At 41.4% G+C, this 17,197-nt stretch overlaps 1 protein-coding gene across 1 annotated transcript in view; it reads left to right on the forward strand.

Moving 5' to 3' along the window:
* LOC124794669 (peroxidasin) overlaps positions 1 to 17,197 on the forward strand; it is a 197,827-nt gene that overhangs the window by 44,112 nt on the left and 136,518 nt on the right. Inside the window, exon 5 of the mRNA XM_047258204.1 lies at positions 7,397 to 7,563. Coding sequence (XP_047114160.1) covers positions 7,397 to 7,563 — 167 coding nt within the window. The remainder of the gene's footprint in view (positions 1 to 7,396; positions 7,564 to 17,197) is intronic.

Genomic DNA, 17,197 nt, shown 5'->3' on the forward strand with positions numbered 1-17,197 from the left:
TTGCCAACAATTTCAGCAAGGTCACACACACATGGGTGATGCTGATAGGTAAATCCTGATTTGGTATAATGTGATTTCCATTCTTTCGGCAAGCTGAAAGGACATACAGTGGGAAAATGACTGTCGAACGACAAGGACGTTCACACAGCGGATCTGTAATGGCTTCGTGGCAAAGGAGCTGATTTCTATCGTCGAGGGACTGAACGATATGTAGAGCTTTCCGACCGTTGTTTAAAGAGACCGGGTGACTATGTCACGTTGAGGTGTAATGCACTGTTCAACTAAAGTTATTTTTTTGGCATAATTATGTGTAACTTACTTTATGAAGTCTCTCGTACATGCGAGCTATGAGTTCTTCCGATAACTGTTCGTGAGCATACTGAAGTAACAGTCATAAACGCTCAAGTTCCTGGCAGCGTCGTGAAGGCGTGGAATAATGCATGCGTAAAGAATTCTCCATGCGGGTCAGTCGTGTCTAGTGCTTCCTGCTCTTTGTTGTCTTTAAATGCCAATACGTGTCCGTGCATCTATTTGCAAGGCCTACACCACTAATCAGATTTCCTGGAACAAAGCTATGTGCGTCTTTCATGGGTTATGGCGGCTCCAGATAATCTACTATTGCTTCTAGCAGCCTCCATTGCGCCGCAGTTGACGTTCCGAAGGAAAGAAAAATAAATAATTACACATTTTAAATGTATGCCTAATGAAAGGTGAACGCTTCCATACCGGACGCACCCTTTATGAGGATAACTTTCTGATCGTAATTCCGGAATACCATGACGATGTTTCAAATTATTCAAATCTTCTGTGAGACCACCACAGTCACGATTAATTTAAAGAGCGTCGTTTTCAACAGGCTTTATTTTGAAAAGAATACTTTATAAAGCAAAACAAACTATTTTCGATTCAATGGTCACTCTCAAATGCATGCGGATACGTCATCCTGGTAAGTAGTATAAAACAGAAATTACATGCTATGCACAATTACGAATGGCTTTGCCGTCAATATATATGACCTCGTAGCAGATGGCCATGAACGACATATACGCACCTGTTTGCAGTTCCGACAAATGTGGACGATGTTTACACATCCATTGCGCGTTTGAGTAAACTCTCACTCTAAATTATTTATATTTATTGAAAATATGCTTGCACAGCAGAAAACTAGTTCACCATGAGATTTTACAGTATAGAGCCATATATGCAGCTCACTCTGCACGTGACGAAGAGGCAATCCTTCATCAAGCGAGCTTAGCACCACTGTCACCGCCCACACTTGCGCTGGCAATCCCATCAGAGGAGATCATCTGCACAACAACACCTACTAGATGTACCACGCGATTAGTAGGTATAGATTTATTCACATGATTCATATGACTTACAGATCTAAGTTCAGTGCTGTTTAGGCAAGTGTACAATGGTCTCTTACCTTATATGTAACTAGGTTGAATGTGACTTCCTCTGGATATGTGGTACACATTTCATCTATAGTCAAGTTCTTGCCAAACTCGAGGCAGTATGTCGTCTGTTGCTCTATCAATTGAAGCGCGGATTCTTGTTTGAACTCTGCTGGAGAAACTTATGAATCCCCACAAGAAAAATTCAAGAGGTGTCAGGTCCCGTGAACGTGAAGGCCATGCAACTGGCACAGCTCAACCAGTTCATTTTTTACCTTGTCAGTCGTGCTGAGGAGGTCGCAGACGTCGGTGAGGAAGTATGTCGCGGTCTTGGTCATCATCGACCATCAGCGGGATTACTAAGATTCCCAGCTTAGGCAAGTATGGTACCACATCGACTGTTTCTTCTTGAAAAAAGAAAGGGCCGTAAAATTTCTTCAATGAACAAACGCTGTTAACATTTAGACTACCACTGTTACATTCCAGAGTTTTGCGCGGACTTTCACTGCGCCAGATCCTTCAGTTGTGTATTAACTTTTGCAACTGGAAAGTAGAATCATCATAAATTACTCTATTATCAACGAAATTTTCGTCTTTACACAATCGATGTGAGGTCTCCCCACAAAAGTCCTTACGAGCAGTTTCTTTTAGTTCTTGCACCAACGTTAATTTGTATGGTTTAAGAGTCAAATGTCTTATCAACAACACCGAGCGTGGTGGCGCAGTGGTTAGACACTGGACTCGCATTCGGGAGGACGACGGTTCAATCCCGCGTCCGGCCATCCTGATTTAGGTTTTCCGTGATTTCCCTAAATCACTCCAGGCAAATGCCGGGATGGTTCCTCTGAAAGGGCACGGCCGACTTCCTTCCCAATCCTTCCCTAATCCGATGAGACCGATGACCACGCTGTCTGGTCTCCTTCCCCAAACCAACCAACCATGTTATCAACACAAGCCAACTACATCATGTGGCACGCTCAGCTCGCGAGTTGCACGGCGGTTTGATTTTGTAGACTGTTAACACACTAAACGCGTCGTCTATGTCCTAGCCACACGGTGTATACTTTTCATTTGGATGGAGTCGGTCCGTGGAGACTGAGAGCGCACTTTACACTGAACAGCATCAATCCATGGGAACAGCAGAATCAGAGCTAAGAAACTTCTGTTGTAATTTTAATGAAGCTAATTAAAACTTTTAGTAGAAAGATGGGGTTCAGTTTTGAACGTATTTAAAAAAGGTTGATCCTGTTTAGTTAATTTTGTTGCTATAATCTGCTCAAGAGTTCTTGTGTTTGTCTTGCAACATTTAGCACTATAGCTACGCACAATATGTGTCTTTCCTTCTTTTGTTTCCCAATTGGGTTTGCTTCTTGTTGTATCGACACTGACTGGAGTTCCATCACTTGTATGCCGTGTGAGCCCGTCTGCATGCAGTTTCCGCAATATTGTGACTGACATTTTCAGCCTCGTCACGTTTGGAATACTTATAACACATTCACGACAGCGATGTATGTACACATATGATCAGAAAGGTGAATAACAGTTTTCTCCTTATTATATTCAGTAACAATTTTTGGTTTCCGATACAGCCATCTTTTGACTGTCTCGTTTTCAGTTTCACTCAAACGTTTGGTGGAAAGAGCCAAAAGTATGTTTTGTCTTTCCATTTAAGTACCGTAATTCGTTGGCTATTCTTCAGCGATCACTTCCCTGCGTTTCAATGTGGCCTTCACAGTTTCATTTGTGATTTAGTTAAAAGGGTAAAAAGCAAACGCGTGTTCTTCCTTATGAATTTGCTTGCGGAATCTACACTGAAATACCAATCACCTGTACATAATACGTGGCTTTATTGAGTACTTCTTGACACAAATTTATCACAATATTTGTTGGTGTGGTATTTTATTATCAATTACTTTGCAGTGTACATTCAAAAACTGCAATAGCACCCATTATCTTAGAAAAGTTTAAATATTTTGAGAAAGTACTTGTGTCTTATTTATTTCAGACATTGTGTAAACATAATTCGTCCTCGGAATGGTATTAGTACTGCAACAGAATTTTAAAATTTGTTTAAATTTTTTGTTTGGTTCGCCGATGACGAATTGTACTTTTGAGAGACGATATAAGGCATCAACATTTGTATTATCTGGGAAATGCAGCATTTTATATAAAATTTCGAAACGATATCTACTCATTATCTTTCGCTCGAATGTTTGACCATGGGCCAGGTATAAATATGTGGGTGGAAGCTTCACTAATCTCCTCGATAAAATCAATCCAAAGAACTACTTTATTTGATCTTTGTTTGTTGCTACCCATTAAGTGAAACGTTGGGAAACCATTGTCGTTTAAGTAGCATGCATACATACATACTTGTTTGTTCACTGACGTCTTGAAATACTTTCTCTGTGTCAAAAATACAAAAAATCTTCGACTTCGTCTCATTTTTGCATATTTTCATCACTCACGTTGTTTCCATGTGCGCTCGTAAAATACATCACGTTCGGCTGGTTCCCTCGATGATCAAACCACGCACTTTCTTCACATGTTGAACCTTCAGACGACTTCGCGATTTGGATAATGGCAATAGAATTACACACAGAAGTTTACAATGTACAAATAACGCACTCAATGAATCACTACATTCTTTTAGCGACAGCTTTGCTACTATTTGCAACAAAGCTTTTTGAGAATAATTGCTGTGAGACTAGTCCCTCCGTATACTACTGTGACTTTCTCTGACTGGTCATCCCTTAGAGATTGTCTTCTTAACATACTATGCCAGTTTATATTCCAAGTAAACAACCGTCAGGTGGAGTATTTACATTTTCTTTACTAACCCAACTCGCAGCAGTTGCCTGAATGAAATTTTTACCCCACGGTAACGCCTTCGTGTTAAGTGGCTAGTATTGCACCGCTGTCGGATGGGTTGCTGGGCAGCAGGTGCACCAATACGGGCCAGGGTATACTCCAGCTCGTTGGTCGTCAAACTGCTGCTAGCGGACCGCACGAGGCCTTATTAAGTGTTCGTGCAGCCCTTGGTTTTGACCCGTGTTCTGTAATACAATATTCATGTAGCAACTAATAGATAAATCCAAAAAAGGTCAACTATCGTTAAGAGTTTTTAAGAGTTAGTTTTCGTGCTTACTAAGAAATAAAGTACTAACAGTTTAAGGTGGGCCTGATTTTAAATGACTGTGGTGAATTCGATCGTGAGCTAAGTAAAGCTGGTCGCTTATTTCAGGGGCAGAGGCGTTAGTAGCTCGGCCAGTGTGGGGTCAGAGGATGTATTTTATTGTTTGTCTCCTAGTACTGACAACTCAAGGAACTGTGCGACTCGTTCCGATACATGATGTGGTATAAATTCTTACAGAGAAGTAGCATGCTTTGTTGAAAGCACACTATACAGACGGTCATCTTCAAATGTGATATACGTTTGTAGCAAGGAAAATGAACACTGGTGACATGTCTCGTACTGCATAACGCATTTAAATATTATTGCAGTTAATATTATCAATGAATCATCTGCTTACAGGTATATCACAACAACACTTGAACAAGTAATTACAGTGTCATAACCGCGGGTTCGCTGAGGGTGGCAGCAATATGAAACAGAGAAGAGTCGACACGAAGTGTTCCGAATGGTGTAGACTTCTAGTGATCAGTAATTGCGGCCGGCGCCCCTTGGAAACCTTAGCTAGTCTACTGGTGGCTCATAACGTACTTTGATATACGTTAACAATTACTAATGAGATCGCTACATATGCCGTCCGATGTGCCGCTCCCCAATGTCAGTATTGATACTTGCTCAAAAATATTTGGCAACCACTGTCTAACGCAACAAACGTCTAGTAGTTGCCGGCACGCGGAACTACTGCCTCAACGGAAATCCCATCAAAATCTATTCCGCGCTCACATGTCAACAAAGGTTTGCCTCACTAGCTCTACGAGGCCATCAGACGCATGTGGTCGACCTGATAATTTTTGTGGCTTACCGAGCACGAAGTTCCATTAACGCACTTTTTCCTCTCGTACATAGCAGATATGTCTCCAATCCTAAAGAAAGCAGGTGTTGACAGATGTGAAAATTACCGAACTATCAGTTTAATAAGCCACTGCTGCAAAATACTAACACGCATTCTTTACAGACGAATGGAAAAACTGGTCGAAGCCGACCTCGGGGAAGATCAGTTTGGATTCCGAAGAAATGTTAGAACACGTGAGGCAATACTGGCCCTACGACGTATCTTAGAAAATAGATGAAGGAAAGGCAAACCTACGTTACTAGCATTTGTAGACTTAGAGAAAGCTTATGACAATATTGACTGGAATACTCTCTTTCAAATTCTGAAGGTGGCAGGGGTAAAATACAGGGAGCGAAAGGCTATTTACAATTTGTACAGAGACCAGATGGCAGTTATAAGAGCGGTCTTGCGGTTCCAGACTGAAGCGCCTTTAACCGCACGGCCACTTCGGGCGGCCATGATTTTGATAATATAATTGTTGTTAGAAAACATAAGTAAAGAAACGAATATAATTCTGTTTCAGTTCCCCGCCCCCTCCTTCCTCTGCTTACCTGCTTATATTCCTTCCTCCTCCTTTTCCTCTCCCCCTGTGTCAACACACACACACACACACACACACACACACACACACACACACACGTGTCCTATCAGTTACTTACAGCAGATACGTAAAGCCTAGTTTACACGACGACATTGGGTTGCGTCACTCGTTGCGTGGAGTGAGTTGCACGCAAGTGGTTTCATGTAAGACTGTAGACACGGCGACACCAGTATGCACTCCAGTTTCGTCGTTTTGTGGGTCCCTGAATCGTGTCTGAAATGAAAGTTTTGGCAGCTGCACGTCGCACGAATTGTGAGTGGGTTAAAGCTTGTTGAATGGAATCACTGCGTAAGAAAAAAAATAAGAAACGTGTTTTGATTCGTGACTGGATGAACAAAAGACGTCAGTTCGGTTGCTCAGCATCCTTGCTGAAATAATTCATAATGGAAGATACAAGAATTTGTTTTAATTATCTTAGAATGTCATCAAAAGTGTTCATGTTTCTTCTAAATAGAGTTAATTATGCGATGAGGAATAAAGGTACTGTAATGCATGAAGCACTGTCGCCAGAACAGAAATTACATGTCATATTGCGTGTATTACAATCGAGAACACTCAGCAAGGCAATAAGATACGGAGATACGGTTTTAGTTGGTTATGACGCAATTTCATTAAGACAATAATTATTACTGTTATCGTTAATAATTATTGAACATTAGTTACAATAATTATTCGAAACAGGCCGCATTAAGAAGAGAATGGTTTGCAAACTACTCTCTTGAAGATAGGTCACTGAAATATTTCAAGATTCTAACATATGTGAATGGGGAGCACTGCAGCGACGTTGTAAATAGATGAATATTGAATTAAAAATGCAGCTGTTTGAATTTGTATAGCCTTACCTCCTGTCAACAATATTCCTTAACAAAGAGTTGGTCGACTCGTACGATGGGGTTTTAGTCTTGTAGAAGAGAGCGTTGCCACAGCTAGAATTACACTTCTTGTATTTTTCTTAATTCAATTGTATATGTGCTCCTAACTCAATACATTTTGCTCTGCAGCTCAGATATTGATTCATGATCGCACATGACTGTCTAAGCGGCAGCAATCTGTTGCTTATTTTTGTAATCAGCATCACTGAAATCCCAGAAACACCTTTGCAAAGCATAGATATTCAAAAAGCGAACATTTTTCTCCGTTCCCCACTTCACATTTCAGTATGTGTACACTCTACGAACACACATAACCTCAAAGCTCATGTCGCCAAAGTTGGATCACGCCGAAAGTGTTTAGTTTCACCAACGAGTTGCGCAAACGCGCGTCACACATGCGCAGTGGCCGGTCGCGCAGTTGCCTGCAACCTAGTGTCGTCGAGTAAACTAGGCTTAATACACGGTGGCAGCTACCGCTGAATGACTGGCTGGTGTTCGCAGCAACGAGGTGAACCTGGACGAGCCGCGCTACTCGAAGCTGTCGGACGGCACGCTGATGATCGAGAACGCCGGCCACAGCGACATGGGCGTCTACGAGTGCATGGCCAAGAGCCCGGCGGGCGAGGCGCGCTCGAGGGCGGCGCGCATGCTGCACGACCCTGCCAACGGTGAGTACGGCCACTGTCTCTCACACTCTCACACTCACACTCACTTCGCACCCCGTGTACTAGAGCAGCAATGCAGTCTCACTCACGACCGTCGTAGGTTCAAGTACTTCACAGCAGCATCGTGACCGTTCCTCTGCGTTCCTTCCATCAGTTTCAGACAAGGCACAATTTAAACATAATTTAAAAGAATTTTTGGTGGCCAACTCCTTCTATTCCATCCATGAGTTTCTCAACAAGTACAGTAGACCATGTTAATGAAAATTTAGTATACTTTAATTTTTGACAATACTTGGTTGTAACAGCCAAGTAACTATCTACTGTGTGAATGATGGATGTATGGAAAGCAGATGTAAGCTTAAGTCTGTAAATAGTGGTAGTTTAATTTTAAATCTTGGGTAGAATCTGACTGTTCTTAACTTAGGATCACTGAAATGAATAATTTACTTTAATTTTTTGACAATACTTGGTTGTAATAGCCAAGAAACTAGCAAATTTCTGAATGATGGATTTAATGAAAGCAGATGTAAGTATTAAACCTGTAAATATTAGAAGTTTAAATTTAATTCATGTACATAATTTTACTGTTTATTGACTGAGGATCATTAAAATTAATGAAACTCAAGTTTTTCTAATTACATTTTTGTAATGTGTTTATCTGACATGTTCCACACCCGGGTGGACTCCCTCTTTTATGGGTCTATGGAATGAATAATTAATCTAATCTAATTAAACTTGAAGTGCTCTCCGTTAGAGACAAAAATGATGTTTCCAGAATGAGATTTTCACTCTGCAGCGGAGTGTGCGCTGATATGAAACTTCCTGGCAGATTAAAACTGTTTGCCCGACCGAGACTCGAACTCGGGACCTTTGCCTTTCGCGGGCAAGTGCTCTACCATCTGAACTACCGGAGCACGACTCACGCCCGGTACTCACAGCTTTACTTCTGCCAGTATCCGTCTCCTACCTTCCAAACTTTACAGAAGCTCTCCAGCGAACTTTGCAGAACTAGCACTCCTGAAAGAAAGGATACTGCGGAGACATGGCTTAGCCACAGCCTGGGGCATGTTTCCAGAATGAGAATTTCACTCTGCAGTGGAGTGTGCGCTGATATGAAACTTCCTGTCAGATTAAAACTGTGTGCCCGACCGAGACTCGAACTGGCGGAAGTAAAGCTGTGAGTACCGGGCGTGAGTCGTGCTTCGGTAGCTCAGATGTTAGAGCACTTGCCCGCGAAAGGCAAAGGTCCCGAGTTCGAGTCTCGGTCGACCTGGAGAAAGCGTTCGACAATGTAAAATGATGCAATCTGTTCCAAATCCTGAGAAGAATTGGGGTACACTATAGGGAAAGACGGGTAATATACAACAAGTGCAAGAATCAAGAGGGAACCATAAGAATCGAAGACCAAGAACGAAGTGTTGGGGTTCAAAAGGGTGTAAGGTAGGGATATGGCCTTTTGCCCTCACCGTTCAATCTATTCGTCGAAGACAATAGAAAGGTTCGCGAGTAGATTAAAATTCGTGGATGACATTGGCATCTTCAGTGAAACTGAAGAACAATCAGAGAATGTATTGAATGGAATAAACAGCTTAATGGGTACGGAATATGGATCAGAGGAAATTGAAGAAAGGCGAAAGTAACGAGAAATAGCAGAAACGAGAACAGTGAGAAAGTTAACATCACAATTGGGGATCACGAAATAGAAAAAGCTAAGGAATTTTGGTATCTAGGCAGCAATTTACCAATGATGGATGGAGCAGGGAGGACATAAAAAGCAGATTAGCACTGGCACAAAGGGCATTCATGGCCAAGATATGTCTGTTAGTATCAGAAATAGCTGTTAACTTAGGAAAGAAATTCCTGAGAGTGTATGTTTGGAGCACAGCATTGTGTGGTAGTGAGACAAGGAGTGTGGGAAACCCGGAACAGAAGTGAGTCGAAGTCTTTGACATGTGGTGCTAAAGAAGAATGTTAAAAATTGCGTGGGCTTATAAGGTAAAGAATGAGGAGGTTCTCCGGATAATAGGTGAGGAAAGGAACATACGGAAAACACTGACAAGAAGAAGGGATAGGATTATATGACCTCTGCTAAGACATCAAAGATTAAGTCCCATGTTACTTATCGTACTAGCGAGAGCTGTAGAGGGTAGAGACAGTAGAGGAAGACAAAAATTGGAATACGTCCAGCAGAACTGAGGACGTATGTTGCAAGAACGTCTCTAAGATGAAGAGGTTGGCACAGGATAGGAATTCTTAGCGGGCCACATAAAACCAGTCAGAAAACTGAAGACTCAAAAAAGAGTACAGAACACTGCAGAACACCCCCACCACGTGAATCATCCCCACAGCTTAACATCTTTTCCTCTGAACTTTACTGTCGGCATTACACATGATGGCAGGTAAAGTTCTTCAGGCATTCCCCACGCTCAAACTCTTCCATAGTATAGCCTCGGGGTGTAGTGTCATCCATTACTCGAAACCAGTCTTTTCCTGCCACCCACTAGCCAGAAGCATTACTTTTTACACCAACGCAAGAGACACTCAGCAGTGACTACTGAAATGTGTGGCGTATAAGGAATTGCTCGATTATTCACGCTATTCTTTCCAACTCCCTAGGCAACGTCATTGTGCTAGCTGACATGGTGGTAACACTTTCGTACTCTGGTTTCATGGGATTTTTTGCAACCACTCTCCGCAATGATCGCTGCCGGTCACTACATGAGATCTTCCTCGCGTTTCCAAATCACAGTCAAATCACCAACAGTCGATTTATGCAGCTTTAGAACAGCTGAACTGTTGCTGATAGATTTGTTACTCAGGAGACATCCAGTGACTAGTCCACGTTTTCAGTCACCGAGGTCTCGTGACTGAGTCAACCTCCTGTTGCAGCTTCTACACTGACAACAAAATTCTCGCCGCCTCCGTCTCTACTGCTGGATACTCTCTTGTGACATCTAGTGATTAGTTCCGCAATGCATAGTGGTATCCAGATATTTTTGATCGATTATGTACAGCATCCACAAGAAGCAAGAACTGAGGACCAAATGAGAATTATTCGCATGAGATGAGGTGTAAGACAAGAGCATTAAGAGTGCAAAATTATTTACGCCGTTAATTGTAGACTAGAGAACGGATGCTTAGAAACAGTACATCGAAGACCTATACGACGAGAGGGACTGTCTGATGAAGTTGTAGAAGAAGATATTGAAGTTGGTATGGAAGACATACGGATTCCAGTATTTGTGTCAGAGTTTAACACAACCTAGGAAGTCATGCGATTAAATAAATCGGAATATATAGATAACATTCGTCGCAGTTTTCAAAATTACTGTGGGAAGTGGCAACTTAACGTCCATCCAAGATGTTTTACACAGTATTTGAGTCTGTAGACTTACCATCAGACTTTAAGGAAAATAACACTCATGCAATCCCGAAGATAGCAAACAAAGATAAATAAGTGCAACAATTATCTCACAACCAACGAAAGAGTTCACGTATCCAAAATGTTGAAAAGAATGGTATATGTAAGATTGAAGAAGAAAACTGAGAATTTGTAAGATGGGAGTTTGTTTTGCATCTGGAAAGCTAAAGACACCAGAGAGACAATTTAGAAATTGTTCTTCGTGGTCGAAGCAAGACTAAGAAGTATCAAGACACCTTCACAGGATTCATCGATGTAGAAGACGCGTTCAGAGATATAAAATTGTGCAAGATGTACGAATTTCAACTGGAAACACGTGTAAGCTATAGGAAATAATTAGTTGTATGCAGTACGTAGAAGAACCAAGAGGGAAAGAAACTAGGGAAGGCCTAGAAAGAAGTGTTCGGGTTCGAAGGGTTAATACAGGAATATTTAATATACAGGGTGTTACAAAAAGGTACGGCCAAACTTTCAGGAAACATTCCTCACACACAAATAAAGAAAAGATGTTATGTAGACATGTGTCCGGAAACGCTTAATTTCCATGTTAGAGCTCATTTTAGTTTCGTCAGTATCTACTGTACTTCGTCGATTCACCGCCATGATTTCATACGGGATACTCTACCTGTGCTGCTAGAACATGTGCCTTTACAAGTACGACACAACATGTGGTTCATGCACGATGGAGCTCCTGCACATTTCAGTCGAAGTGTTCGTACGCTTCTCAGCAACATATTCGGTGACCGATGGATTGGTAGAGGCGGACCAATTCCATGGCCTCCACGCTCCCCTGACCTCAATCCTCTTGACTTTAATTTATGGGGGCATTTGAAAGCTCTTGTCTACGCAACCCCGGTACCAAATGTTGAGACTCTTCGTGCTCGTATTGTGGACGGCTGTGATACAATACGCCATTCTCCAGGGCTGCATCAGCGCATCAGGGATTCCATGCGACAGAAGGTGGATGCATGTATCCTCGCTAACGGAGGGCATTTTGAATATTACCTGTAACAAAGTGTTTGAAGTCACGCTGGTACTTTCTGTTGCTGTGTGTTTCCATTCCATGATTAATATGATTTGAAAATAAAAAATGGTTCAAATGGCTCTGAGCTCTATGGGACTTAACTTCTGTGGTCATCAGTCCCCTAGAACTTAGAACTACTTAAACCTAACTAACCTAAGGACATCACACACATCCATGCCCGAGGCAGGATTCGAACCTGCGACCGTAGCAGTCGCGTGGTTCCGGACTGAGCGCCTTAACCGCGAGACCACCGCGGCCGGCTGATTTGAAGAGAAGTAATAAAATGAGCTCTAACATGGAAAGTAAGCGTTTCCGGACGCATGTCCACATAACATAATTTCTTTCTTTGTGTGTGGGGAATGTTTCCTGAAAGTTTGGCCGTACCTTTTTGTAACACCCAGTATACATCGAAGAAGATATGACGAAAATAAAAGAAAGGTTCAGGAGTGAAATTAAAATTCAGGGTGAAAGGGTACAAATGATGGTTTTCGCTGGTGATTGCTACCCTCAATGAAAGTGAGGAAGGTTTGCACGACCTGATGAACGGAGTGAGAAGTCTTATGGGCACACACTACAGAGTGAAAGTAAATCGAAGGGAGAGGAAACTATCGAGAAGTAGCAGAAATGAGATTATCTATAACCTGACATCAAAATTAGGGACCACGGAGTAGACCAAGTAAAGGAATTCTGTTTTCTTGGAAGCTAATAGCCCATGGCGGACGAAGCAAGAAGGGCATAAGCGACATATTAACACAGGAGAAAAGAACATTCCTAAGCGAAAGAGAACTGGTAGTATCAAACATCGACGATAATTTGAGGAAGAAATTTCTAAAATTTACGTTTGAGCGTAACACTGAACAGAAGTGAATCATGGTATCTGGTAAAATAGGAAAAGCAGAGAATCTAAGTATTTAGAATGTGTTGTTACAGAAGGGTAGTGAAAATTAAGGGGACAAATAAGATTATAAATGGGGAGGTTCTCCGTAGATTAGGTGAGAGAAAGAATATGTGGGGGACGCTGACTTGCAGAAGGGTCAGAATAGTAGGACATGTGTCGCTGAACCAGAGGGAACGACAAAAGCCAAAAGTTCTATAAACATGTTAGAACAAATTATTCAGAAGGTTGGATATAAGTGCTACTCTGAGATGAAGAGGTTTACACAGGATGAAGAGGTTTGCACAGGTGACGCAGTCGTGGTGAACCGAATCAAACGACTGGTGATAATAAAAGAAAAGCGCAGGAAATACCCTGTCTGTTTCATATCTTGACCATTCTAGTCTCAGGCTCTACTCGGTAGCCTCATGTCGTGTCTAACTCATTTACTCAGACGAATGTGTTCTTCGACTCAGTACTGCACCTTTAGCTATCTCCTTTAAATCAAAATGATACAGCGATATTAATCACGGCAGATGTCACAAATCGAAAGGAGACTCTGATTATAGCACCCGCTCGGTTATTCGTGTTCAAATGGCTCTAAGCACTATGGGACTTAACATCTGAGATCATCAGTCCGTCCCCAAGACTTAGAACTACTTAAACCTAACTAACCTAAGGACATCACACACATCCATGCTCGAGGCAGGATTCGAACCTGCGACCGTAGCAGCAGCGCGGTTCCAGACTGAAGCGCCTAGTACCTCTCGGCCACAGCCGCTGGCCCGCTCGTGTCAACGCGACCTCTATTGGGAAGGGAAATACGCCGCTCCCGGATCGAATATAGCTATGGCTATACCTATAGCGGCGGGTCAGTATGCCAGCCAGTCTCGATGTGGTTTTTAGGCGGTTTCTCACATCCCAATATGCGTACACTGGGTTGGTTCCCACGTTCCAGCTCAGATACATGCTACGCAAGCATTTAGAACACTTCCGTACACTTGCACACATGTAGACAGAATGGCTACACTTCTGTCCTGAGGTTGAATATGAGATTGCTTACTTTACCTGTCTGGTAACGTTAAACACTCATTCAGAGTCAGATTATAGCATCACGTATCGAGAGACACTTGTAAAAAGTGACTGGACTACACTGCAGATTAAAAAGCACTTAGAAATCAAATACGGAACCTGAAACCCGCCGGTGCGTGTGAGTAGATTACAATCATAAGGTATTTGAGAAGAACAGAAGGCAATATTTGAAAAGGAGAAACATAATACAATTAAATAGATAATCTCCGAGGCGGTAGCCAATGACCTAAGAAGAAGTATAGAGAGCTTGTCGATAGATGACGATTACAAATTAATTATGGATGAAACATTTAAGACAAGAGAGGAAACCGTAGTACAATGAAATCAGCGGAAAGAAATAATTATTCATAAAATACTCCAGGCTATTGATGAAAGAGGAAATATAAAAATGTTAAGATCAAGTGCAAATTATCGAAGGACGAAGTTAACAGGTTAAGCAATCAAGTTAAATCACACTTCGTGAGCGAGATATGTAAAGAAAATGAAAAAGAGAAAGAGATAATCACAGGAAAACTTCATTTCTGCTTAGAGTGTGACAAAATGTAGCTTCCGAGACGAAAAATGTGAGTGTATCAAGCTATAAGGTACCGGTGAAAAATGTTTCTTAGGTGTCGAAGAAGGGAAGATAACAGACATCGAAGGATAGTACAACGGAGAATTAATCCGTAGCATGACAGAAGAGGAGAAGAAGGAAATATGGAAGAGTCAGTAATATTCTTTCGAAAACTGTGGGTGTGATAGAGATTACGAAGATGTTGCAGTTTCTGTCAAAACCTATGAAACAGGCCATCTACCATCACATTTCCAGCATATTAACGACGTATTCATGGAAGGCAAAAGGCAATAAATAGGTGGGAGTATCAGTCTTACATGTCATACACGTAAACTGCTGACCAAAACAGTATACAAATGTCGGTATCTGAAAATCAATTGTTTTAGGAAAGAAGAAAATGTGAATTAATAAATTATTAGTTTCTGTTTCTAGTGCAACTTTCGTAGCACTCTACCAAGTTAGAACACGATAAGAAGCAGCAGATTACAGGAATTTGGTCCTCCGTAGTACACGTGTAGCAAGTATTTTAGGTTCGTTTGTCACAAACAAATTCGAGGTCGTCTTCTTTCTCTAATGCTGTTCTGCAAGTTGGTACCTTTAGATGGTCTACGTGAGTGAACAAGTTTTCTTTAGATATTACTTGAATTACGTGAATGAATATCCTCTTCATGAATGAGACTCTTGCAACGAACTTAAGGAGAATGTTCCAGGGAGCAGTCGTATGTCTGAGTTCTGATGTCAGGCGGCTCCAAAAGGAAAATCTGAAACTTTTAGAAGGAACTCCCATCTAACTTTTATGCTAGGAGACGTACGCAGTTATTTGGTTTCTAATGGAATGTTGAAGCGTATTTTAGAAGACTGACTTGAAACCGTATAGTGAAATAGATATATACAGAAATGTCTCACTGAATTCTGCAATGCTTGTGAAGCGAGACCTTAGTTTCTTTTAAAAGAGATATTTGATGGTGCTGTCGGAGTTACGTCACTAGAATCTATACATGTGTTAAAAATAATTTATACAGTAGATTTCAGTTGAAATGCTGGCAGGTTACATTTATGGAAAGATAAATTATGATGTATATAGCTACTGACGTACGTATTTATTGAAATACTTGGGGCAAACAAATCCACCAAAAAAGGAAAAAAAATGTTTATATAATTATGTATCCGGAACTCCTTCATATTGAATTCATTATATCTCAAGTAATAACCGTGAACGGAACTTTATAATAAATAATTAAATTTCTTTCTTGCTCCATTCTCCAGTGATATCATCGATATCAATCTATCTCCTGACACATTACATTAAAAGCAATGGAAATATCTTAGAATTTAATTATTCTGTACAACTGAGGTTAGTCTTCGTTATACATTTCGAATGTATAATAAAAGGCAGTTACGTACTAAATTTTCTGTTTAACAACGGCAGGCAGATAAGAATTTCGTATGCAGCTGAACGAATATTAATGAATGCGAGCCTCCACGAGTATATCAAAGTGTTGCTGTCACAGAAACCTTATGCCCTAGACGGTAACAGTCTCGACCTAATCCGAGTTTGCACGTCTTATTCCTTGTGGAGGTTCCTACAGAGTACTTTTTCGCTAAAAATTTCCAAAATGTCTGCAGCAGTGTTGTGTTCATACTTTTCGACTGTGCGCCAACACAAAAATCATTAAGACCCTAACAATCGCCGCAGCGACTACGGCTTGTAAATCAGTAGTTTGGGATTATTTTCATGTGACACCACCTTCTCATACCCACGCTCACGCCTGCGGCTGAAACGTCACCTGTCGGCAGAGGAACACCAAAAACAAAACGCGTTAGTTTTGCACACAAGTGTAATTTGGGGAGAAGTGAGTCCTATCGGGTCTCTACGAAGGAAACCAATCTCCTACCATCGTACCAAGGAACAACGTTTTCGTCCGAACATACCTACAGTTTCTGCAAGTCTTTGGCACCTCAGATCTGTCAGAGACAAAACACTAGATGCGTTTCTGCCTGACAAGATAAAATAGCAGGCTTTCTTGCAGAATTGCTGTAATGCATACGAACTGGATCCGTGCAGAATTCGTATTCAATGGCAAGTTGAGGTTCCTGTCCATTTCTGTATTTCACATAATGGGATTTCCGATGTTGGCATATAAAAAGTCCCTCTCTTACCTTCTTTATGGCTACAAGGATTTTGAACTCTTTGTCCTCCTTTTCATATAATGATTACCACATCTTCGCAGCTACTTTTCAGATACCTGTTAGTTCTACAATACGAGCGACACGTCAACAGCTTTCCCCCATGTCGATAATTTGGCATCAGTTATCTTGAAATGACGTAACTAACTCGTAATATTTTGTCGAAATCTGTAGCTGCGGTATTGTAAGAAGTGTGCATTCACGGATCCACCTAAGAGAAACTGAAGTTTATGTTTGTTTGTGTGAATAGCGCTCTTTGTCCACACGTTGTTCTTGGTGTCTTGCTAGCTGTTAAGAATTATCCTCTGGTCGTAATTCGCAGTGCCATATACATTTCCTAACAAAACCTGAATCACCCAGAAGACATGGTCGATATCAGCTTAACATAAACACGCGCACACCATCGGTGGGTATGTAAACGCTTAGAGTTGTAATTCTCTGTGACAAATAACTACCATCAGAGCACAGTAGTGTTGTCCGAGTTTA

Source organism: Schistocerca piceifrons, chromosome 4 (assembly GCF_021461385.2).
Source record: "Schistocerca piceifrons isolate TAMUIC-IGC-003096 chromosome 4, iqSchPice1.1, whole genome shotgun sequence".
NCBI lineage: Eukaryota > Metazoa > Arthropoda > Insecta > Orthoptera > Acrididae > Schistocerca > Schistocerca piceifrons.